Source organism: Acanthaster planci, linkage group LG04, assembly GCF_054643075.1.
Source record: "Acanthaster planci isolate LZ-2023a linkage group LG04, COTS_SCS, whole genome shotgun sequence".
Lineage (NCBI taxonomy): Eukaryota > Metazoa > Echinodermata > Asteroidea > Valvatida > Acanthasteridae > Acanthaster > Acanthaster planci.
The window spans coordinates 5,480,274-5,504,756 of NC_141780.1; the positions used below are offsets into that span (position 1 = coordinate 5,480,274).

At 41.4% G+C, this 24,483-nt stretch overlaps 1 protein-coding gene and 1 long non-coding RNA gene across 9 annotated transcripts in view; both read right to left on the reverse strand.

The window, feature by feature from the left end:
- The window catches only part of fhit (fragile histidine triad diadenosine triphosphatase), a 64,324-nt gene extending 57,336 nt beyond the window's left edge, over positions 1-6,988 (reverse strand). For all 7 annotated transcript variants that reach the window (XM_087136309.1, XM_087136304.1, XM_087136305.1 and 4 more), the window contains exons 1-5: positions 6,908-6,988; positions 5,118-5,322; positions 1,970-2,115; positions 1,436-1,465; positions 646-714 (exon numbers count right to left, since the gene is read on the reverse strand). In XM_087136309.1, coding sequence (XP_086992435.1) covers positions 646-714; positions 1,436-1,465; positions 1,970-2,115; positions 5,118-5,259 — 387 coding nt within the window. In that variant the 5' untranslated portion in view covers positions 5,260-5,322; positions 6,908-6,988. The remainder of the gene's footprint in view (positions 1-645; positions 715-1,435; positions 1,466-1,969; positions 2,116-5,117; positions 5,323-6,907) is intronic.
- Positions 6,989-10,945: 3,957 nt separating this feature from the next.
- Positions 10,946-20,346, reverse strand: LOC110974331 (uncharacterized). 2 transcript variants are annotated; one of them, XR_015425079.1, is made up of 11 exons: positions 20,313-20,346; positions 19,663-19,777; positions 18,868-19,249; positions 18,209-18,323; positions 17,416-17,794; positions 16,757-16,871; positions 15,962-16,343; positions 15,304-15,418; positions 14,508-14,889; positions 13,874-13,988; positions 10,946-13,297 (listed from the first exon to the last, which is right to left on the reverse strand). It is a non-coding gene; the product is annotated as an uncharacterized LOC110974331 (long non-coding RNA). The 2 variants fall into 2 exon arrangements; XR_015425080.1 differs by having other exon boundaries at positions 14,481-14,889.
- Between the last annotated feature and the right edge of the window lie 4,137 nt (positions 20,347-24,483).

Sequence of the window (24,483 nt, forward strand, 5' to 3'; positions counted from 1 at the left end):
TATTTTCATGTTACGGTGGGGAGTGGGTAGCGATTTTTTGACAGGGGGTGGGCAGTTTTTTGGGCCGGGTGTTTGGATACGGAACACAATTTTTATTAGTTTCCTTGTCTTAACCGAAATCTCGTAACATATGAGCTTGTATTACGCATTTTTTCCCCTCATAGGAATGTGCACAATTCAGTCGAGACTGGCAAATATGCTCATCTAAACCAGAGTCTCGTCTTACCTAACCTCATATTACCGAGAGTCAACTGTACACGTAGATAATGGATGAGTAATGGTACCCCCAAGTTTCATTTCCTGCCCCCCGGAACAAAATAAAAGACAAGGCATTGACGCATGATGTGAACTCAGACATTATTAAAAACGAAACGTACAACAACAGACCCTGACGTTACATACTCTGTGATGTGTCAATATCTACCAACAGAGGACGCTGTGTCATTTGCCTTCCTTTCCTAGAGCACGTAAAAAATTACCAATTTAGCCTCACACCTGAGACAAGTCCTGGAAGATTACATAATAGAAACCTCCCAAGTAGATTTTTCCCTTCTGGGAAAAAAGTAATGAGGCTGCCGTTGCCATGGATACACTTCACCTAACAATAAAGGGAACTGAGTGCAATCAAACTGGAAAATGACTTACGAGTGGGTAGATGTCATCGTTGTTTTTAAAATCGCCCTTTCTTCTTGGCACGATGTGAATGTGCACGTGCTGTAGCCAAAAACAATCAAATTAATAACACTGGCATTATCACACATAGCACATGACTGGAAAAAAATATTTAATGCACAAATTTAAACAGAGATGCTACAGAAGAGGGGACTTCAACCAAATATTTTACATTAATCAAATTACACAACCAACACAAATTGGTACAACAGGGGAAACAGTAGAAACCCTCATAAAATTCACTGATCTCGTCAATCCAAAAAAATCAGTTACACTGAATAAAAATTTTGTATCACTGAAAGACTTTCATTTCTGACACCCAATGACAGCGAATAGCTCTGTGTGCAACAACTGATAAAGGTTCCCTGTGACCAAAAATCACACAACAAAGTATTTTATTGTTGGTGCATCGTTGATCGCATGTCATTCAACTATTTGTCCTGTTGCGTGGATGCGGTGGCACTACAAAAACACAGAAGTTCCATTCTACCTGTAAGTGGAAGTTCCACTGCATGGTTATGAGAGGGGGTGATTTATTCAGGTGATGAAGGGGTTTTATTTAGGACTTCGACCAAATATTTAATGCTTCACATTCATGCAATGGAAAGAACAATTTCATTTGGTGATGATCGAATGTTCCATTCCACTTAACAGATGGAATAGTACATTTCCATCTATCACTGAATGAAATTCTTCTAACCACTGAACTCAACAACATTCATCTCAATACGCCACACCACTCTCTCATTTCACTGGCACTTACCTTTACTGACTGTCCAGCATCTGCTCCATCCTAAAGCATTAAAAAAGGGACAAAAATCAATCAACTTCTAGGAGCATAAGCAGCACAAAGGTCAGTTGTGGATGACTTGTGCATGTTTACTGATACAAGTTACAAGTGGTGGACACAGGCCACGTCCAGATTATTGGCTATGGCTGGAGATGACACACATACCTATGGAAAGCCACTGGCTAACAGCTGCAGCCATTTCCTATTAACAAATGTGTTACTGCTAGCCACAGCCAACAAAACTCGACAGTAGCCATAATCTCAGACAGGTTAGTAATGATCAGATAGTAGGCTATAATCCGTTAACCCCCAAGATCCTTCATTGTCAAGCTGGAGGTTTTGTGAATAAGCTAATGAGCCGAGAGTGATTTAAAGAAAACGAGGAAATTCAAGAAAGGTTGACCGAGGAGCAGGTGGACAGAGTGACACACCTGTTTTACGTTCACCTGCAAGGACAAGAATGAATCCTTTTCAGGTCCTGTCTTCATTCGGAATACATGCACGCACCTGCAGTCCGACAGACATGGCAGTGACCTCGTAATGGACTTCCAGGGCCTTTGCTATGGTGTGCACTGACAGGAACATATCGCTCACTTCGTCCGACGTCATGTCACGAAATCGCTCCACTTTGCGCAAGGGGCATACCAAGACATCTTAGAATGGCCGGGTCAGGGAAAAACAATTGAAATTTCGAAAGAAAAGTGCTGGCCAAGCTAAGACATTTTTTACCTTGTGGGTTAAGTACAAGTCGATATGCCACAACAATTTGTTCAATGGAGTTTTGGGGGAGGTATCTTGGAGGTATGTGCTTTTGCTCTACAAGGGTACACAAGAGTAAAACTTTTTAAATTAATTGCTAAATGAATTGAACATTGAACAACAAAAGACCTCCAAGATCACTACCAAACGCAACCAACCTCTTCCATAGTAGCCATCTTGGAAGTGTGTTTTTGTTCCATGAGTCATAAGCTGACTGGACCATTAAAATGCCTCCAAGATGGATGCCAAAAGCAATCAATCCCTTGCATAACAGCCATCTTGGAGGTGCATGATTTTGTTCCACAAGGACAAGTACAACTAGACCTCTACAATGCCACCAAGATGGCTGCCACATGTGATCAATCCCTTGCATGACAGCCATCTTGGAGGTGTATGTTGTTTGTTCCACAAGGATGAACCCAACTAGACCTTTACAATGCCTCCAAGATGGATGCCAAGACAATCAATCCCTTGCATAACAGCCATCTTGGAGGTGCACGTTGATTGTTCCACAAGGATGAGCCTGACTAGACCTTAACAATTCCTCCAAGATGGCTGCCAAATGCAATCAATCCCTTGCATAACAGCCATCTTAGAGGTGCACGTTGATTGTTCCATAAGGATAAGCCTGACTAGACCTTTGCTGAATCCATTCGGTGGTTTTTGGTGTCAGTGAACCAGGGTTCTGCCCAGGATGGTTTTAGTGCCGGCAGGACTATCTAAGCGGAGCGCCACCATCGGTTGGCGCGGAGCGTACCCGAAAATTTTTTGAATCTAAAAGCCCCTAGATGGCCGGAAACAGCACTTTCTGGGTGTTTTCAGCTGTGTATACACAGCCTAGAATTAGGGATCTCATGTCTGAAATTTCTGAAATTTAATAAAAAAAATTGAAAATTTGTAATTTTGGTCAACTAGGATGAGGTGATAATTTTAGACGGGCAATTGAATTAGAAAAAAAAGAGTAGAAATAAATATTGATTTTATCCTGTAAATCCCTTAAATATTGAATTAATTTCTATCTCTATGATGCCCATAATTTTTCATTGCTATTCAAATCATTTTTCATTTTTTTGTGTGTGTTGAAAATAAGGCGAAACATGCAAAATCTTGGCGGAATATTTTCTTTATTTTCTTTGTACGAAAGTTCGTACAGTATGCATATGGGATAACGACATTCATAAATGTGTGCAGGGATTTTCTGAACAGTCATTTAAAGTCTACATGAACATAATGTAGATTGGCCATTTACTTTTCTGACACATCTGGCCATGTGTCACGTGCATACTGAGCGCGTGTATCTTGCCATATGGAACTCCTTTACGGAAAAGGCAAAATCATGCTGTTACTTTTGAATAAAAAAATTGCGGAGTTAATATTTTCACCGTGGGATAAACAACAATTAACGAATGCGGTGCGATCGTTGGTTTAAAAAACGATCGCAGTGATCGTTTTATGCAACATCGAGCAGAAAATACATGCACCGAATGTTGCTAACCGTGGTCGGCGCGGCGAAAAACAGTCACGGTCGATTGTCAGTTTTGCAAGTACATGTAAAATTGTTTTTCTGCCAGATTTTTAAGTGTTTAAACGAAGTGTGAATGGAGTCATTTGCAATTTTGTCTTTCTGAAAGTTAAGCCAAATTTTCTTTTCAAGTTGTGGAACTGGGTAAAATGCGGAACTGGACAAACAACGCTGTACATCATGGAGAGGGGGTTTTCCGATCTTCGCGCACTGAGAGCGTTGCATATGCAAGCCTATGTGTGGCCTTCCAACCAATGGAAAGATTCGTTACGCACTATGTACACGTGCATTGCGCGTACCAAAGCCTCCTATTGGTTCATGTTAATATTTGGTCCAGATATGTTGCATATGCACGTACAAGGGTGCGCAGACGATATGCATGGCAGTGCAAAGTGAAATTTACGAAGAAATTTTACGGTTTCTTCACAATCTTCATATCTTCACGATCGATCCCTCGACCAAGATGCTATTTTATTTGGGTTCTTATCGGGAATACGTGCCGGTCGGAAAAGTTGATTTGGCAGATTGTGGAGGTCGGTAATTCTGCGTGCCGGTCAGGCCCGACCGGCGCCGACCGGCAGCAGCAGATCCCTGGTGAACCAACCACAGATTACTGATTGAGATTCAGATCCATGTGAAACAAACAGGCCCCAACAGAACGCTGGTTCGCTGAATCCATTCAGTGGATTTTGGTGTCAGTAAACCAACCACAGATTACTGATTGAGATTCAGATCCGTGTGAAACAAACAGGCCCCAACAGAACGCTGGTTCGCTGAATCCATTCAGTGGGTTTTGGTGTCAGTGAACCAACCACAGATTACTGATTGAGATTCGGATCCGTGTGAAACAAACACGCCCCAACAGAACGCTGGTTCGCTGAATCCATTCGGTGGGTTTTGGTGTCAGTGAACCAACCACAGATTACTGCTTGAGATTCGGATCCGTGTGAAACAAACAGGCCCCAACAGAACGCTGGTTCGCTGAATCCATTCAGTGGATTTTGGTGTCAGTAAACCAACCACAGATTACTGATTGAGATTCAGATCCATGTGAAACAAACAGGCCCCAACAGAACGCTGGTTCGCTGAATCCATTCAGTGGATTTTGGTGTCAGTAAACCAACCACAGATTACTGATTGAGATTCAGATCCATGTGAAACAATCGCCCATGCCAACCACTCCTTTACCCCTTCACACTTCTATGGAATCTACTAAAAAACTTAGTAACACCTTCCCAACCTCAAAAAAAGCTTTACGTATGAATTACATGTATAACGGCAGAAATTAGACTTTGATTGTTTTTAAAAAGAAAAATCCACATTTTTTCCCCATCAATGCTGGCACGAGCCTTAGTTAACTGTGTGCAAGGATACGGCCTGGTTGCACTGGCATTCGGTTGACGATGCCAAAGGACAACGGTGTCTTGAAGAACACCTGTGTCGCTTTAATGATGTGCTGGCCAAAGACGTACGTTCTCATGTCGTCTGAAGATCGAGCTTGTTCAATGCCAGCCATGGAACAGTGCAACAGGCACAGACGTCTCAACTCTCCCCGTACGTCTCAGTGTTCCCTTTTTTCCTGTGGATCAATGCACACGTGTTTTGAAGAAGTAAAACAAGACACTAAATAGACACACCCGACTCCAAATTGAAACCGACAATACTACTCACAAAATGCAACTCTGATGAAAGACTGCCATATATATATCCTATATTGGAAGTTTTTCGCCCTTCACTCACCTATAGATCTTAATAACACTGTTACACTCTGTGGCCTGAGGGCTTGTCAAAAAGTTCACAAGCTTACTCGGGTGGGACCTGAGATGAGAGTACACTGTGTAGCTGCCTAGTGCCAAGACTGGTGTGTAACAACCAGCATAGGCTGTGTCTGAAACGGGCTTCCAGAGCTACGGCTAGGTCTATTGTCTACGCATCTCCGCACATTTCCAATGGAGGGAAGACCTAGACCTAGCTCTAGACAACAGATTGGGATGCAGCCATAATCAGCAATGTAGCACAATGAGCCGATTCGGTATTCCAACCGTGCATGCCCAGTACGAGGCTATTCGGAAAAAGTTTATGCGTATGCACAATAGTCTGTCCTAGCTGCGAAACCATTCGCTGACCCATGCGCACGCTTTGTTCCTGAAAGACCTTGGCTTATTGAAATACCGAACAGGCTCATTCACTTGTGCCACTTGTTGCAGTCATCTGGGTTGTCATTTCAGCCATCTCGGAAGAGGAAAGGCAGCGGAACGAATGCTGCATGGGTGAATCACAATTTTCAAGTGCAATAAAAACCAAACAGATCTTGACTGAGTTTATTACCCGTCAAACGATAGAGAATGAATCGGTGTTGAAATGACCAACGACAAACCAAACTTTCACAGACAGAAACAGATTAAAAATAGCACACATTGATGAATTAATGACCAGATGGGGCGAGTGAACCATATAAGAAAATGGGGCTCATTCATCGGACGTGTATGCGTGAATGCAATGAATGTCGGATATTTTCATGGGTGCACGTCATCGTCGTGCGGGATGGGGATTGGACGAGCAGTGGTGAGCGCATGCTTTTGATCGCAAGCATCGTATGCATGTCAGTTCATCATTCATCAACTTTCATTGGCAATGTCATGCTCTGGGGACCTACGTAATAACACTGTTTGGTTCCCAGACCAAACAGATCCCGACTGTGTTTGGCATCGGTCAACGATCTGGAGTTAGTCACTGTAGTAAACAAATGGCTCAAATTGAAACCAAAATTTCACGAACTTTTACAAATTTGAAATCGGCCAAAGTAATACATCGATGGTTTGATGGGGTGAGTGATCCATGCACGCAAATGGGACTTCATAGAAGACATTTTTGCTGAGTCCCAAATTTTTGAATGAACCGCTGTGGAGCCTTGGATACGGAGGGAGTCCACATGGTCCAGTAGACTGGCCCCCAGTCTGGGGCTAGGCCGTAGCTTAACTTCACACCGGTTGGCATCAATGGTTTGGTAGGCACAGTACTACTACCGATGGCCGAAGTTGCCCAAATGTAAGAAAAGTTGCTTTATGTCCCACTAGGCCTACAACAATTTCAGCGCCATGATTCAACACACAGGCCCAGATAAAATCACCATAAAGCTGTGCCCTTGCACTCATTATACTCACTGAAACGTTCCTTTTTTATCGTACGCCCCGAATCGCGTCGATCGTCTTTGCTATGCTCTTCCTCACGTAGAAAGATCCGAAGAAAAAGTAGTCTTCTACCGCTAGAGGCCGCTGTGGGATATAAAATCAGACTTGCATACGTCCTTCAAGATGTCAGAGAATATGAAACGGCTGCGTAGCACCGTGATAGGAATGTTCACAGAACTGAATCTGCTTGCCCTGACAAAGGTAGCCAGTTACCAAAGGCTCAGCAATAAGATAAATCAGAGCTATTTTTGTCAACATTCCTTCAAGATGTCACCATCCACTACGATCGGAACAAAAGAGGGCGTTTTGGGTTTTTTTTTTACTAACCGCATATAGGGTTGCACTATACGAAGTACGTGCCCATCGAAACCACTGCAAAATCAGACCAAACAGCTCTCGGGAAGAGGTTGGCCTCCATTTTTTCACTGGAAATACAAGATAGATCACTTTTCGTTTCAATTTTATGGGGTTAGCCCCGAAAATTGTTTTTTATTCGCGTTTCCCCGAAGATACCCCAAACAGTAGTAAAACTGTGCGCTCAGTACTAAATGTAGCCGCCCGCATCTATCCAAAATAGGCCCCCCAATTTGGGGCTTTTTGTGAAAGAAATACCCCAAACTGGAAACTATCAGTCCCAAGTTCGAGATTCATAGAAATATTTCTATGATCCCTCCTGATTATGGCATGCCTTATTGTAAAAACCCTGTGGGATCACAAAATAATGAGCTCGCGCGCAGAAATGCGACCATTTGGTGGAATGCACTAGGGGCGCCATGAGGCGCGCAAGTATATGCGCGTTTGACCGGGAGCATTGCCAGATCAATGGCTGAGTTCGGGCGGCTTCCCATTGTTTATGGCTTTGGAAGCCATCTCTCTACTTTTTGCAGCTGTTCAAAAATCAAAATCTCACGAGTTTTTTCATGTGTTCCTGTAAAACCTTGACGAGGAGGTGGTGTGTGATCCTGTTCCGAGAACAGTGTTCTTGAGTCGTGTTCCCGCCGTTCGAGGGCCAGAACAAGAAACCCGTGTCAAGAACAGGCCGCCCGAACTCGACCAAAGGTTTGCGTACATGCAGAACGCGTGCAAGAACCCGCTTGTAACCACCTGTCTTTATTTCGCCGTTTGGAGGTGCACTTCAGCTCAGGGCAGATAATCCTGCTTTATCTTCGATTTCTTAATAAAAAAAATTGTAGTTTGTGATGTAAACGTACAAAATCGTACAGACACTTTTCTAGGTGTTCCCATAAAAGAGGGCAACAAATGCTAATATTAACGATTTGAAAAAGATGAAATTTTGTCCCGACTCTTTACAGAAGGGGGTGATTACGTAAATCAAAACATTATCCAGCCGTTGAAATGAAGGGGGCGGGGTTGCTGACACCATGTGATACCAGGGGGCGCTGTTCATTATACAAATGAGCATTACATTATCTGTGATGTATTTTAATAAGCAACTTTCGAGTTAAATTTGAATAGAATCTGGTACACTGTGTTATCTGATTATATAGAAACGTAACAATTTGAATTCCCCTGCAGACTAAAGACACTGTTGCTATACCTCGTGATTCGGGGCAACCTTTTGCATAGCGACCACCATCCCTGGAATGGACTAGTTCCTTTGTGCCGTTCTTATCCATTGAGAAGAGTGTACCGTTGCAAGGCATCTCTTATGTAACTAAGCAAAAGCTTGCCCCGGTTTACGAGGTATAGCAACAGTGGTTTTGGTACGGAGAATTCAAGTTGTTACGTTCACGTGAATTTAAAAGAGCTTAGTGTACCAGATTTTATTCAAATTCAACTCGCAACGGCTTATTTTTCCCCACTTGTCTCCCCTTTTCATTAATATTGGTTTCCGGAAAGTCCGACAAATTCTACAAAATCTGCATTACTGTATTTTAAAAAAGCAAATCAAGTGTGTGTGTGTGTGGGGGGGGGTTCAGTAAACCCATCTCTCGGTCAGAAAGTGGAGGGATGTGTACCCCAGTAGGCCTATATTTAATCCTCTATACGGCTAGGGGTTTCAACTTCCCTAGATTTCGGGGGAGAGTTGGGGGGCGGCACTGACTCGATCTGATGGCTCTGAGATTTATGTCAGTTCTAACAAGCCAACATTTTAAAACTTCAAAAGACTGATCCCAAAAATGCAATGGCGTAACAACCTCTCCCTTTTCCCCCTTAATTTCACACTCAGGTGCATAATTGTTTTTCACTAGCTTTTCCTGTATATTTCACCAACAGAAATTTATGACCATTTTGATCCTTAATAAAAACCCGCCTTTTCTTCTTTCTCTTCTGGGAATATTATTCCCCTTGACACGGGAGCCAAGCATGGAGGATTAATTGATTTTACATACCGGTACGCCCAAGGGGTTAAAGGTTAATGTGCTTCAAAAAGTGAGCGGAGGTATTCGAGGGGAGATTCAATAAAAATGGATGGGGGGGGGGTCGGACAAGGTTACAAGTACTATGGGAATTCATAACCCTTTTTGGCCTGTGGAAGGAACACTGTTCTTAGTGAAACACTTACGTAAACACTATCTCACTCAGTTTGTATTTATTGCTCACATTTGTTGCTACAAGTCTGAAGTACTGAAAGGCATATCCTGAACCAAGTTGTTGGTCGTAGGTGTCCAAAAAGTAGATGTATTTATGTGCAACTTTGTTCGAGTTAAGACTGGGTGTTTTTTATATGCTTTTGGACGGGAAATGCAAGAGAGCCTCCCAAATCCTATCATTAATTTAAAAGAAAAAGATGTCGAGGTAGCCCCGTTAGCTCCTACCCCGATTGGCCCTGAATGTATGATGGATAGTGTTGAGCATTGAAGTGTGAGAGCTGGGCGTTTAATGTTTATAGCGGCATAATTTGTGCGGGAAAACTGGGGGATTGTTGAGGAATAGAGGTAATGCGTGATGGCGTCTCCGTGGTGTCTCGGAGGTTGTTTTTATTATTTCAATTTAGTTACAACTATACAAAAGGTTTACTCGAGTCTGTCCCAGTGACACCAAACTCTTGCCCTCTCAACTTCCGTAACTTGCCCGGCCATTATGAAAGACGGGGGGGGGAGGTTGCTTACATCATGTGACGAGACATGTGACGTGTTCAGATGTGCACCCCTGGAAAACTTCACATCAAAGCGGTTTGTTTATAGCTTTTTAAACGTCGTTTTCCTTTCTGAGTGGTACTGAAAAAACAATTTGGTCTGGATGCAAATTCTTCGCAATTCACCCGTTTATTCTTACCACGAAAAAGTGGGAGATGATTAGCAGCCATGATCTCCAGGGATTTACTCCCATGAATAACGAGTTTCAAAGTAACAGCAAGGTGGTTTTAAATTGCTAAACGAAGCGTTTAGAATAAAGGACAGTCCGAAGAAACACTTGGGTTTTTCTTGAGAGCCACTCTATCACGTGAGCTTGCCCTCTCGCCCCAACCCTCATCAGATCTACCCATGCAACCATTATGGATGACTGAAAAATGCTTCCATGATAACACGTGACGAAAGCCAATAGTCTATTCACGGGGAAGCTGTGTTTGATCATGTTCCCTGAATCTTATTCACTGTACTCTGTTAAATGGGATGGTGCCAGACTGTTTTGGGTTTCATTCATCACTAGCATTGTTTAATATGGCTTGTATCATTTCAGTTTTATTCTCGGGTTCCCCAAATAAAGTTTTCCTCGCTTTCAATACAATATGGCCGACTTGTGAAAAAGACCAATAACTGCGTCAGGTCGAGTGAAACTTCAACATCTGTTGGAACCCCTTCTCCAGATACAAATGTGCGATGGAATTAAATGAGACCTTCCCAACGTGAGGTCGTATACTCCACTAAGATAAAATTGTATTGTCTAAATTGATTTTAAATGTTTCACAACTTTGACAACTTATACTCCATAAATACGCCGCTATCACAGTCACTTCGTTTGAAATTGATCACTTTTTAATGTTACAAACACACAACCACAGACAGGAACACAGAGAAACAGGAAGCTCACTCACCATTCCACTTTTTATCTCTAATTCTTATTTTATTTAAATTCTGATATCTTTCTTTGTCTTGGAAATCAAGACATTGTTGACGTACTTTAACATTTCAATACAAATCTAACGTTTTGTGAAATTTGTGGAGCAAAGATCCAACTTTGGTCGTGTTTCGGCCAGCGCCTTTTAGTAATTTTGGGCCCTTGTTTTCAATTAGGAGATACATTCTCAGATTATACCAAGTTCCAATTGAAACATACTTTGTCGCTATTCTCACAAGATAGACTATAACACCCGTACAGGAAAGTAAACAACACTAGAGACGGACAATTCCAAATCATTCCTTTCCAAAACTTGCATTTAGCCATTGTTCAAGATATTGAAGGATCTATATCAACGCTGGTTTCGTTGAAGTATTCAAGGCAGTCAGAACGTTAACAAGTTACCAGTGATCCTTAATTATATATAAATCAATTTTGGAACAGAATACTTATCAAAGTAAACAATTTGAAATAATCTCCAAGAAGATATTACAAGGTATTAACACTGTAAACAGTCCATCATGGCTTTTTGTGACGTTAATAAGAGAAACACTGTAATTTGAATAAACCAAATTCATTAATTAACCAATACGGCTCTGTGGCATCAATATATTTGTTTACACAACAATATTTGTTTACACAATAATGAAGCCCATGAAGGAACTGGATGGACCTTTATTTACTTTGTCATTTCACTTGTAACAAGTACTAATCCATTCCAAGAATAAAATTAGTCCGCTCGGATTACTACTTCGTTCACACAAATAACATCATTCGTTCGTATAATTACTGGTGTAATTCGCTGGAACGAACATTAATTGTGCAAACGAATGACTTAACTAATTCGCTCCAACAATTCAGTTATTCGTACAAACAACTGGCGTGGTTGTTGCCAACGAATAAGTATTTCGTGCAAAAAATCAGTAATTCTAGAAAACGAGTTAGTAATTTATGGGAATAAATTACTAACGCTTTATGAATTACTGAAGTAATTTGTGCATGCAAATGAGTAATTCGTAACAAAGAATTACTAATTTGTGTATACCAATTATTGGAACAAATTAATTCGTTCAATGAATTAACAATTCTTGTGAACGAATTAATAATTCGTTGGAACAAATTGTGAAAAGAAATTACCGGAGTAATTCGTGCGAAGAAATTAGTAACTTGTGGGAACAAATTAGTAATTCGTAGAAAAGAATTACTGATTTGTGTAAATTATGTGCTGGAGTAATTTATACAAACAAATTACTGGAGTGATTCGTTGAACAAATTAATAATTTGTGGGAACAAATTACTAATTCGTAAACAAATTACTTAAGATATTCGTGTGAACAAATGATACATTTGTGCAAACGAATTAGTCTTAACAGGGACAAATTACTAATTTCTGCGCTTGGATTACTGGAGTAATTTGTGACTGAATTAGTAATTTGTGGAGGAAAACAAATTACTAGAGTCATTCAAGCAAACTAATTAGTAATTCATAGGAACGAATTACTAATCTTTACAAACGGATCACTGGAGTCTGCGAACAAATTAGTAATTCATAGGAATGAATTACCAATTTGTGCAATTTACTGGAGTAATTCAAGCGAACGAATTTGCAATTTAATGGGAATGCAATAATATTTCGAAACAGCAGTTAGAATGAATTGTTCCATCCAGTCTCTACCTGGGCGTCTTACGTGGGCTTATGACATAAGTGTTTTAACAGGAAATAGTTTCAGATTTTTTTCATAAGCATGATTTTTTCCAAAACCTAACAACAACAGTAGATACAGCTTTTCCGAACGTTTACACACACTTGGACTCAAAGTTCAATGATATTTAAACACTCTTTTGGGCAACCTCTTTTTGATATCATGATTGCTATCAGCTTTTAATAAGCTTGGATTGGTTTATCGGTATTAACGGGAAAGAATTGTTGCCATAAATATTGACAAGTTGAATTCTCAATTCAACCAATTAATCAAAATGTGCGTAAATGTTTGACCAACGAACCAACTTTCTTATTTTAAAAGATTGAAACTAAGGACAAGACAAGTCAGAGTGGAAAAAAATTGAATTTTGGTGAAAATAGTTCTTAAAAGAGCCACTATGCCACTCCTTGGGGGGACACGAGTGCAATCTTAATCTATCGGAGGGAAGACATTCCTCTCGACTCTGTCTTGTCCTTAGTTTCAATGAGAGTGAGTGTTCACAAAAATACAGTGAACATTCACTCTTTGGAATGTTGAGTGAACGTGTAGCAAGCAGAGTAGGACAAGTTGGAGCAGCTCCATGTCTTGTTCGACGATCAGCCGCTGGTGTCTTCGGGTCGAGGCGGTCCTCAAGAACCTGTGCAAATGACAAAGTTGGACAAAATTTAAGTTTATCGTCCAAAAGGACCAAACAAAACAGCGTTTTAAGCAAAAAAAAAAAGCCGACAGTGATGTAGTTATTTTGATAGCGCCCGACAAGGTGAAGTGTTTCATACCATACCAATGTCGCTTTTTGGGACATGATGCCATTTTGTTTTGTTGCCTGGTGACACCCGGGGGAGGGCTTAGGGATTGAGCCCCAAAGAGGTTTTCTCTTTTTACTTAAATAAAAACACAGTGTGCACACCTACGCCTTTACCTACACCTACGTATAGCTTTGATATAGCCATACACCCCTGTCCTTTCTATGACAATGGGGGCTTGAACATCATGAGCTATTACAACAACTCCTGGGTGTGTCACTGAGAATGCTACAACCTGCGAGGACAGACAGGTAAGATGTCGTGTAGAGTGCGTCCTGCCGACAGTTGTGCGCTGTATGGTGGGCAGTCTGAAGGAGGACTCCGCTCCTACTCCATTGATCTACTTCCCGCTGGAGGTAAACCATCTCAAAGCCGTCATGTCTTCTCAAGTTCCGACTTGAAAAACCTACCCTCAGAAGTCCAAATGACATGCAAATCAAGCAGGGTGTGACAGTCGCCATCCAGTTCTTTCTGGTTTGCAATCGCTCGTCGTCTTCCAAGAGGTCCGTCTTGAGAGCTGTCCATCTACCGTAAGCGAGACATGTAGGTGGAAAAGTAGTTCTAGCCTGGTACAGTAGCCTGGTTGTCAGAACTTTAACCATAACCCCCACAGGGCGTATGTAAAATTATACTGAAATCGGAGGATTTGGGACTGTTAGGGTTTTTTTTTTTTAAAGAAAAGCAAAACAAAAACACAAACTAGCCCCCAACAGGCAAAATAAAATCCCTGGTTTAACACACACTGTAAAATCTTTGGACAGAATTTAATCATCCAGATGTTAGTCAATTTAATATAACTTTTTTTACATTTCCCAAAAGATTTACCCAACAGTTGGACACCTTTGGGAAGTTGATATCACACCAAGAAAACGACAAACACTTTTTCAGTGCACAAAAGCTCATTACATCAAGTTTACGAAGGAAACATTTTCATCAAATTTGTCTCACTATAGTATAGACGTGTTTCTAAACCCAGTGAAAAAAGGGAGATACGATTTTGATCGAACGTTTACACACATTTTTAAAATACATCTTGATGCCTACTTGATGGGTCTGGAGGTAAAAACTGGTGAAGGGTGCATCAGGCCGACTTCCGTGGGTTGTGGTGTTCAGCAAGACGAATTCTGCTCCTATAGTCCACTAACCCAGGTTTTGCTGATGTGGAAAACCACCTCGATGCTGCCCGCAAAGCTCTGCATTTTGGAAAACGGGAAAAACAGAGGAAAGTGAGCAAAATGAACATTTTCCAGTGTTGTGATTTTGTAGACTTACCACCAAAGTTCCAGAGGGAGGGCAAATCCAACGGGGAAACTCAGCATCCAGCTCTCAATTGCTCTAATCGGTCATCGCCATTCCAGAAACCCATCTTGAAGACGATCTCTCTTCCCTCTGCGAGACACATTGGGGCCTTATACGGTAGGTCTCACTGTTGAGATGAAAAAAAGAAACGCTTATCACACCTGGCTGGAGTTAGTATATATAACTCTAATTCATTACCAGAACAAAGTCTGCCACATCACTCTAGGTCAGGTCCTAACAATTCATATAAGCCTGACTGATTTCTGCTTTTTTTTCTAGTACGCCTTGCTACCTTCGTTTAATAGTAAGCCACACTAAGCCTAGCCACAATCGCAGGTTGAATACTACGATAAAAAATAGGATTCCCTCCTGGTTATCTTCTTAGATGGACCAGGAAGAGGTCGAATACAAAACTTTCAGGCAGCAATACATTCTGCCTCCCATTCTGGACTCCGCTCCTAGTCCATTGATCCACTTCCCGCTGGAGGTAAACCATCTCAAAGCTGTCATGTCTTCTCAAGTTCTGACTTGTAAAACTTACCCTCAGAAGTCCAAATGACATGCAAATCAAGCAGGGTGTGACAGTCGCCATCCAGTTCTTTCTGGTTTGCAATCGCTCATCGTCTTCCAAGAGGTCCGTCTTGAGAGCTGTCCATCTACCGTAAGCGAGACATGTACATGTAGGTGGAAAAGTAGTTCTAGCCTGGTACAGTAGCCTGGTTGTTAAAACTTTAACCATAACCCCCACAGGGTGTACGTAAAATTATATTGAAATCGGAGGATTCGGGACTGTTAGGGTTTAAAAAAAAAAGGAAAAGCAAAACAAAAACTAGCCTCCCACCCGGCAAAACAAAATTCCTTGTTTACCGCACACTGTAAAATCTTTGGACATACATAATATTATCCAGATGTTGGTCAATTTAATATAACTTTTTTTTTACATTTCCCAAAAGATTTACCCAACTGTTGGACACCTTTAGGAAGTTGATATCACACCAATTTAGGGCAAAAGTTGTTCAGAAAATGACAAACACTTTTTCAGTGCACAAAAGCTCATTACATCAAGTTTACGAAGGAAACATTTTCATCAATTTTGTCTCACTATAGTATAGACGTGTTTCTAAACCCAGTGAAAAAAAGGGAGATACGATTTTGGTCGAACGTTTACACACATTTTTAAAATACATCTTAATGCCTACTTGATGGGTCTGGAGGTAAAAACTGGTGGAGGGCGCATCAGGCCGACATCCATGGGTTGTGGTGTTCAGCAAGACGAATTCTGCTCCTATTGTCCACTAACCCAGGTCTTGCTGATATGGAAAACCACCTCGAAGCTGACCGCAAAGAGCTGCATTTTGGAAAACGGGAAAAACAGAGGAAAGTGAGCAAAATGAACATTTTCCAGTGTTGTGATTTTGGAGACTTACCACCAAAGTTCCAGAGGGAGGGCAAATCCAACGGGGGAAGTCATCATCCAGCTCTCAATTGCTCTAATCGGTCATCGCCATTCCAGAAACCCATCTTGAAGACGATCTCTCTTCCCTCTGCGAGACACATAGAGGCCTTATACGGTAGGTCTGACTGTTGAAATGAAAAAAGAAACGCTTGTCACAGCTGGCTGGAGTTAGTATATATAACTCTAATTCATTACCAGAACAAAGTCTGCCACATTACCTTTAGGTCAGGTCCTAACAATTCATATAAGCCTGACTGATTTCTGCTTTTTTTCTAGTACGCCTTGCTACCTTCGTTCAATAGTAAACCACACCAAGCCTAGCCACAATCGTAGGTTCAATACTGTGATAAAATAAAGGATTCCCTCCTGGTTATCTTCTTAGATGGACCAGGAAGAGGTCGAATTCAAAACTTTCAGGCAGCAATACATTCTGCCTCCCATTCTGGACTCCGCTCCTAGTCCATTGATCTACTTCCCGCTGGAGGTAAACCATCTCAAAGCCGTCATATCTTCTCAAGTTCCGACTTGAAAAACTTACCCTCAGAGGTCCAAATGACATGCAAATCAAGCAGGGTGTGACAGTCGCCATCCAGTTCTTTCTGGTTTGCAATCGCTCATCGTCTTCCAAGAGGTCCGTCTTGAGAGCTGTCCATCTACCGTAAGCGAGACATGTACATGTAGGTGGAAAAGTAGTTCTAGCCTGGTACAGTAGCCTGGTTGTTAAAACTTTAACCATAACCCCCACAGGGTGTACGTAAAATTATATTGAAATCGGAGGATTCGGGACTGTTAGGGTTTAAAAAAAAAGGAAAAGCAAAACAAAAACTAGCCCCCCACCCGGCAAAACAAAATTCCTTGTTTACCGCACACTGTAAAATCTTTGGACATACATAATATTATCCAGATGTTGGTCAATTTAATATAACTTTTTTTTTTTACATTTCCCAAAAGATTTACCCAACAGTTGGACACCTTTGGGAAGTTGATATCACACCAATTTCGGGCAAAAGTTGTTCAGAAAATGACAAACACTTTTTCAGTGCACAAAAGCTCATTACATCAAGTTTACGAAGGAAACATTTTCATCAATTTTGTCTCACTATAGTATGGACTTGTTTCTACACCCAGTGAAAAAAAGGGAGATACGATTTTGGTCGAACGTTTACATACATTTTTAAAATACTTCTTAATGCCTACTTGATGGGTCTGGAGGAAAAAACTGGTGGAGGGCGCATCAGGCCGACATCCATGGGTTGTGGTGTTCAGCAAGACGAATTCTGTTCTATTGTCCACTAACCCAGGTTTTGCTGATGTGGAAAACCACCTCGAAGCTGACCGCAAAGAGCTGCATTTTGGAAAACGGGAAAAACAGAAAACGGAGCAAAATGAACATTTTCCAGTGTTGTGATTTTGTAGACTTACCACCAAATTTCCAGAGGGAGGGCAAATCAAACGGGGAAACTCAGCATCCAGCTCTCAATTGCTCTAATCGGTCATCGCCATTCCAGAAACCCATCTTGAAGACGATCTCTCTTCCCTCTGCGAGACACATTGGGGCCTTATACGGTAGGTCTCACTGTTGAGATGAAAAAAAGAAACGCTTATCACACCTGGCTGGAGTTAGTATATATAACTCTAATTCATTACCAGAACAAAGTCTGCCACATTACCTTTAGGTCAGGTCCTAACAATTCATATAAGCCTGACTGATTCCTGCTTTTTTTCTAGTACGCCTTGCTACCTTCGTTCAATAGTAAACCACACCAAGTCTAGCCACAATCGTAGGTTGAATACTGTGATAAAATAAAGGATTCCCTCCTGGTTATCTTCTTAGATGGACCAGGAAGAGGTCGAATTCAAAACTTTCAGGCAGCAATACATTCTGCCTCCCATTCTGGACTCCGCTCCTAGTCCATTGATCTACTTCCCGCTGGAGGTAAACCATCTCAAAGCCGTCATATCTTCTCAAGTTCCGACTTGAAAAACTTACCCTCAGAGGTCCAAATGACATGCAAATCAAGCAGGGTGTGACAGTCGCCATCCAGTTCTTTCTGGTTTGCAATCGCTCATCGTCTTCCAAGAGGTCCGTCTTGAGAGCTGTCCATCTACCGTAAGCGAGACATGTACATGTAGGTGGAAAAGTAGTTCTAGCCTGGTACAGTAGCCTGGTTGTTAAAACTTTAACCATAACCCCCACAGGGTGTACGTAAAATTATATTGAAATCGGAGGATTCGGGACTGTTAGGGTTTAAAAAAAAAGGAAAAGCAAAACAAAAACTAGCCCCCCACCCGGCAAAACAAAATTCCTTGTTTACCGCACACTGTAAAATCTTTGGACATACATAATATTATCCAGATGTTGGTCAATTTAATATAACTTTTTTTTTTTACATTTCCCAAAAGATTTACCCAACAGTTGGACACCTTTGGGAAGTTGATATCACACCAATTTCGGGCAAAAGTTGTTCAGAAAATGACAAACACTTTTTCAGTGCACAAAAGCTCATTACATCAAGTTTACGAAGGAAACATTTTCATCAATTTTGTCTCACTATAGTATGGACTTGTTTCTACACCCAGTGAAAAAAAGGGAGATACGATTTTGGTCGAACGTTTACACACATTTTTAAAATACATCTTAATGCCTACTTGATGGGTCTGGAGGTAAAAACTGGTGGAGGGCGCATCAGGCCGACATCCATGGGTTGTGGTGTTCAGCAAGACGAATTCTGCTCCTATTGTCCACTAACCCAGGTCTTGCTGATATGGAAAACCACCTCGAAGCTGACCGCAAAGAGCTGCATTTTGGAAAACGGGAAAAACAGAGGAAAGTGAGCAAAATGAACATTTTCCAGTGTTGTGATTTTGGAGACTTACCACCAAAGTTCCAGAGGGAGGGCAAATCCAACGGGGGAAGTCAGCATCCAGCTCTCAATTGCTCTAATCGGTCATCGCCATTCCAGAAACCCATCTTGAAGACGATCTCTCTTCCCTCTGCGAGACACATAGAGGCCTTATACGGTAGGTCTGACTGTTGAAATGAAAAAAGAAACGCTTGCCACAGCTGGCTGGAGTTAGTATATATAACTCTAATTCATTACTAGAACAAAGTCTGCCACATTACCTTTAGGTCAGGTCCTAACAATTCATATAAGCCTGACTGATTCCTGCTTTTTTTCTAGTACACCTTGCTACCTTCGTTCAATAGTAAACCACACCAAGTCTAGCCACAATCGTGGGTTGAATACTGTGATAAAATAAAGGATTCCCTCCTGGTTATCTTCTTAGATGGACCAGGAAGAGGTCGAATTCAAAACTTTCAGGCAGCAATACATTCTGCCTCCCATTCTGGACTCCGCTCCTAGTCCATTGATCTACTTCCCGCTGGAGGTAAACCATCTCAAAGCCGTCATATCTTCTCAAGTTCCGACTTGAAAAACTTACCCTCAGAGGTCCAAATGACATGCAAATCAAGCAGGGTGTGACAGTCGCCATCCAGTTCTTTCTGGTTTGCAATCGCTCATCGTCTTCCAAGAGGTCCGTCTTGAGAGCTGTCCATCTACCGTAAGCGAGACATGTACATGTAGGTGGAAAAGTAGTTCTAGCCTGGTACAGTAGCCTGGTTGTTAAAACTTTAACCATAACCCCCACAGGGTGTACGTAAAATTATATTGAAATCGGAGGATTCGGGACTGTTAGGGTTTTAAAAAAAAAAGGAAAAGCAAAACAAAAACTAGCCCCCCACCCGGCAAAACAAAATTCCTGGTTTACCGCACACTGTAAAATCTTTGGACATATTATCCAGATGTTGGTCAATTTAATATAACTTTTTTTTACATTTCCTAAAAGATTTACCCAACAGTTGGACACCTTTGGGAAGTTGATATCACACCAATTTAGGGCAAAAGTTGTTCAGAAAATGACAAACACTTTTTCAGTGCACAAAAGCTCATTACATCAAGTTTACGAAGGAAACATTTTCATCAATTTTGTCTCACTATAGTATGAACTTGTTTCTACACCCAGTGAAAAAAGGGAGATACGATTTTGGTCGAACGTTTACACACATTTTTAAAATACATCTTAATGCCTACTTGATGGGTCTGGAGGAAAAAACTGGTGGAGGGCACATCAGGCTTCCATGGGTTGTGGTGTTCAGCAAGACGAATTCTGCTCCTATTGTCCACTAACCCAGGTCTTGCTGATGTGGAAAACCACCTCGAAGCTGACCGCAAAGCTCTGCATTTTGGAAAACGGGAAAAACAGAGAAAAGTGACCATAATGAACATTTTCCAGTGTTGTGATTTTGGAGACTTACCACCAAAGTTCCAGAGGGAGGGCAAATCCAACGGGGGAAGTCAGCATCTAGCTCTCAATTGTTCTAATCGGTCATCGCTATTCTAGGAAACCCATCTTGAAGACGATCCCTCTTCCCTCTGTGAGACACGTTGGGCCTTATACGGTAGGTCTGACTGTTGAGATTGAAAAAAGAAACGCTTGCCACAGCTGGGTGGAGGTAGTATATATAACTCCAATTCATTACCAGAACTAAGTCTGCCACATTACCTTTAGGTCAGGCCCTAACAATTCATATAAGCCTTACTGAGTTCTGTTTTTTTCTAGTACGCCTAGCTACCTTCGTTTAAAATAGTAAATCACACTACGCCTAACCACACTAAGCCTAGCCACAATCGTAGGTGTAATACTATGATAAAATATAGGATTCCCTCCTGGTTATCTTCTTAGATGGACCAGAAGGTCGAATTCAAAACTTTCAGGCAGCAATACATTCTGCCTCCCAAGAGCTGCGCTGGCGCTGTGACGTTTAATAATGCGGCACCGCAGGTGTTGATGGCGCCCTCAACATCAATCCACAACACGAGACAATTATGACCAAGACAACATTCAGATGTGGCCGACCGGTGTAGGCATCAGTGATCAAGGGACTGTTGGTAAGGCCATTCGCACTGTCGGAGACACGGCCTTTATGCGGCAGATTTACATGGGAAACAACCTTGTACGTTTTGATGACAAAATATGTCATGCGTTAATTGACTGGTCCTAAACTCACAGTCACCAAAGCGTAACTTTGCTGCAAGAAATGTTTTTGCCGATCTTTGCAGGTCGGAATTACGTTCAGGGCTTTTATAAAGCAGATTTACATGGGATACAATCTTACACGTAAAACCAATTTAAAATCCACAAGAATATCGATGAAAAATGTCCTAGTTAATCGACTGATCGCAAAGTGACAAAAGCGTTACTTCACAGGAAAAATTAAAACGCTAATCTGTCGATCTTTGCAGGTCGGAATTACGTTCAGAACTGCTTTATAGCTTTTACGTGGGAAACAACCTCATACATGTACGTGACAAATTATAATCTGGAAGAATATTAGATTAAAAATGCCATGCGTCAATCAACTAATCGCGAACTCCCGGTAGGTAAAGCCGGTACTTTGCCCTAAACAAATAATAAACATCGATTTGCCGATCTTTGCAGGTTCGGTCGGGCTTAGATTCAGGATGTTAATACGGCAGTTTTACATTTTACGTAGATTATAAATTTTACAATTTTATAATGTACACAAATATTCGACGGTGATCTACTGATTGTAAATTCACAGTAACTTTGAAGTTTACTTTGCTGAAAAAAAATTATAAACAGCAAGTTGGACTTGTGTTCAGGCCTTTTATAAAGCACTTTTACAAGGGACAAGGGACAAAACCTTACACATGACAACAGAAATCGACAATATCTGATGACAAATGCCATGCGTTAATCGACTGATCGTAAACTCACTGTGGCTGAAGCGTTCGGGAAAAACAACCAAACCAAACAAAAAGCAACTTAAGTTTGCCGAATCTGTGCATTTCTTTCATGGATACATGTATATCTTTATTGATTTGGCGGTTTTGCAACGATATCGGAGCGTTGTGCGACCGTTCCATTGGATTTTTCAGGAGGCAAACTCTCGAGATTTTATGGACAATAAATTGTTTGTTTGAAGATGACGCATTTGGGGAATCGTTTCGTACGTTTCGTAAATTTATTTCAATAAAGCGTACCGCAATTGCGTTGCCGATGACGAGTACGAAATCTGTTTCCGTTTAATTTTTTTGTAATACATTAATGAATGGCAAAGTTTGTGATTTTGCCAAGACCACGCGGTGTGTGTAATCGTTGTATTGAAAGCGACCGGGTGGAAACAGCGCCGTCAACCCAGCCATTTCACTTGAAGATAAAACGTCTAGACACCTCTCGGCCTATCGAGGACGACGCAATTCAGTCGCTCAGTTGTAATTTTTTTGGAGGATGGAGATCATTTTTTATCTTTATTTGCCACTCGTTTTGTTTAAAGTTAAAGTGACCAAGCTTCACCCTTCAACCCAGTCACTTCAAGTTGACAGCCATCATCGTTAAGCGCAAATGGCGGGATTCAATTTCCGCATCAAGTTACTGTTTGTTTCGAAGACTTTCCGGCGAAATGGTGGAATCGACTTGCAATTTTCGAAGACGTCTTGCCAAACTAACGGAAGTTACTTTTTTGGAAGATGGCTGGTGGAAATTTGACATTTTTCCCGACAATTTGTGTTCGAAAATCGGTTGCAAAAATCGAGAAAATCCGACCAGGTCATTTCATCTGTCAAGAAAAAAACGTGCAGAACAAACGTACCGATTTTCGACCATAACTGAATTCAATCAATCGATTTCGAAGATGCTAAATCACTTCGATAAATTTCTTTTTATCGACGAAGACGAAGGTTGGTTATTTTAGAAGTTACGAATAACGTCGTTTTCATTTAATGCATTTTTTATCATTCGGTTGAGAGAAGACGATACATCTTTACGGCATTTTGCAAAGATTACGCCGTGCAATTATATGAGCTCCTTGTATTGAGAATGACCTAGTTAAAACAATGTGCTTCAACCCGGTCATTTCACGTAACAACGAAAGTGCACAACGAACTTGCCGTTTGTCGACAATATTTGAATTTAAACTATTTCGAATACGTAAAACCACTTTGATAAATTCTTGATAAAAACGAAAGAGCACTGTTTTCTTTAATTGAGAATAACATTTTAATATTTTTATTACCATTTTTGTAAAAAAAACCACGACGAAGAATTGATGCGACGATACCACATTTTTCGAATATGACGCAGTGCAATATCCCACTCTTTGCAGAATTTTAAACGAGCTTCAATTTGGTCATTTCACTTAACGAAAAACGATTTCGAAGATGAAAAACGACTTCCGTAACGTGTCGTTTTCGTTATATTCTTTTATACTTTTGTCGCTCAGTCGACGAGAAGACGATACCGCCTTTCTAGAAGACGACGGGTTTTGCGACGACGTGCGCTTGCTGCATTGCGAACGACCTGGTCAAAACTATGTGCTCCGACACAGTTATTTTAGTTAACGACGAAAGTGCAGAACGACCGTGCCGCGTGTGAACTTATCAGTCTCTACCCAGATTACATTACATGTACTGTATAGCTAAAGATGGAGACTCGATTCAGCCAGCCGTCTCTCTAAATGAAGATGTTGCTCACTATACATCAATGGAGCCTTACGTGGAAGTTCATCTTTGCCCTAGAGAAATGCAAAGTCATGACACGGAGCAAGAAGAAACCATCGGAGCAATCTGATCTCTGCCTAGGTAGTGTGAGACTGGAAGAAGTCGATGAGCCCAACACCTCGTGTGTCAAGTTCTTTACGACTCTAACTTTCAAGCTCACATAAACTCCATCGCAGAGAAGGCAGGAACGAGAGCTGGCAGCCGCCGGAAGGTTGCCCCCTCCCTGGGCTCCCAAGGTCGAGCCTCTTGAGTAAGGCTCATATTAGGAGTACCATGGAATAGGCCCCTCTTGCCTGGATGTCTGCCAGTGAATCACAGCTTCAGCAACCTTGATGACATCTAGCAGAGAGCGATAAAGATCATCAACCTGCAAACAGCCTGAACATGAGCTCTTGTGCTCTGCAGTGTCTCACCAGGTGGTCTGTCCATCAATATGACTGGTCCTTCCAGGCAGCCATCACTTCCGAGTAGAACACTTTGCCAGAAAAGAAAGTGGCCATCTTCATCACGATGGAATTTTAAAAAGTTCTGACAGACAACACATTTTCGACAGAGGGAGTGAGCACACATGCATGCACCTGTAGATCGACATTTTAACTTCAAGTCTATGCCTTTTATTTTGTCTCTTTATTGTATGTAACTGACCATATTCTTAACGTGGCTCGTGGGTGCAAATGTGAAC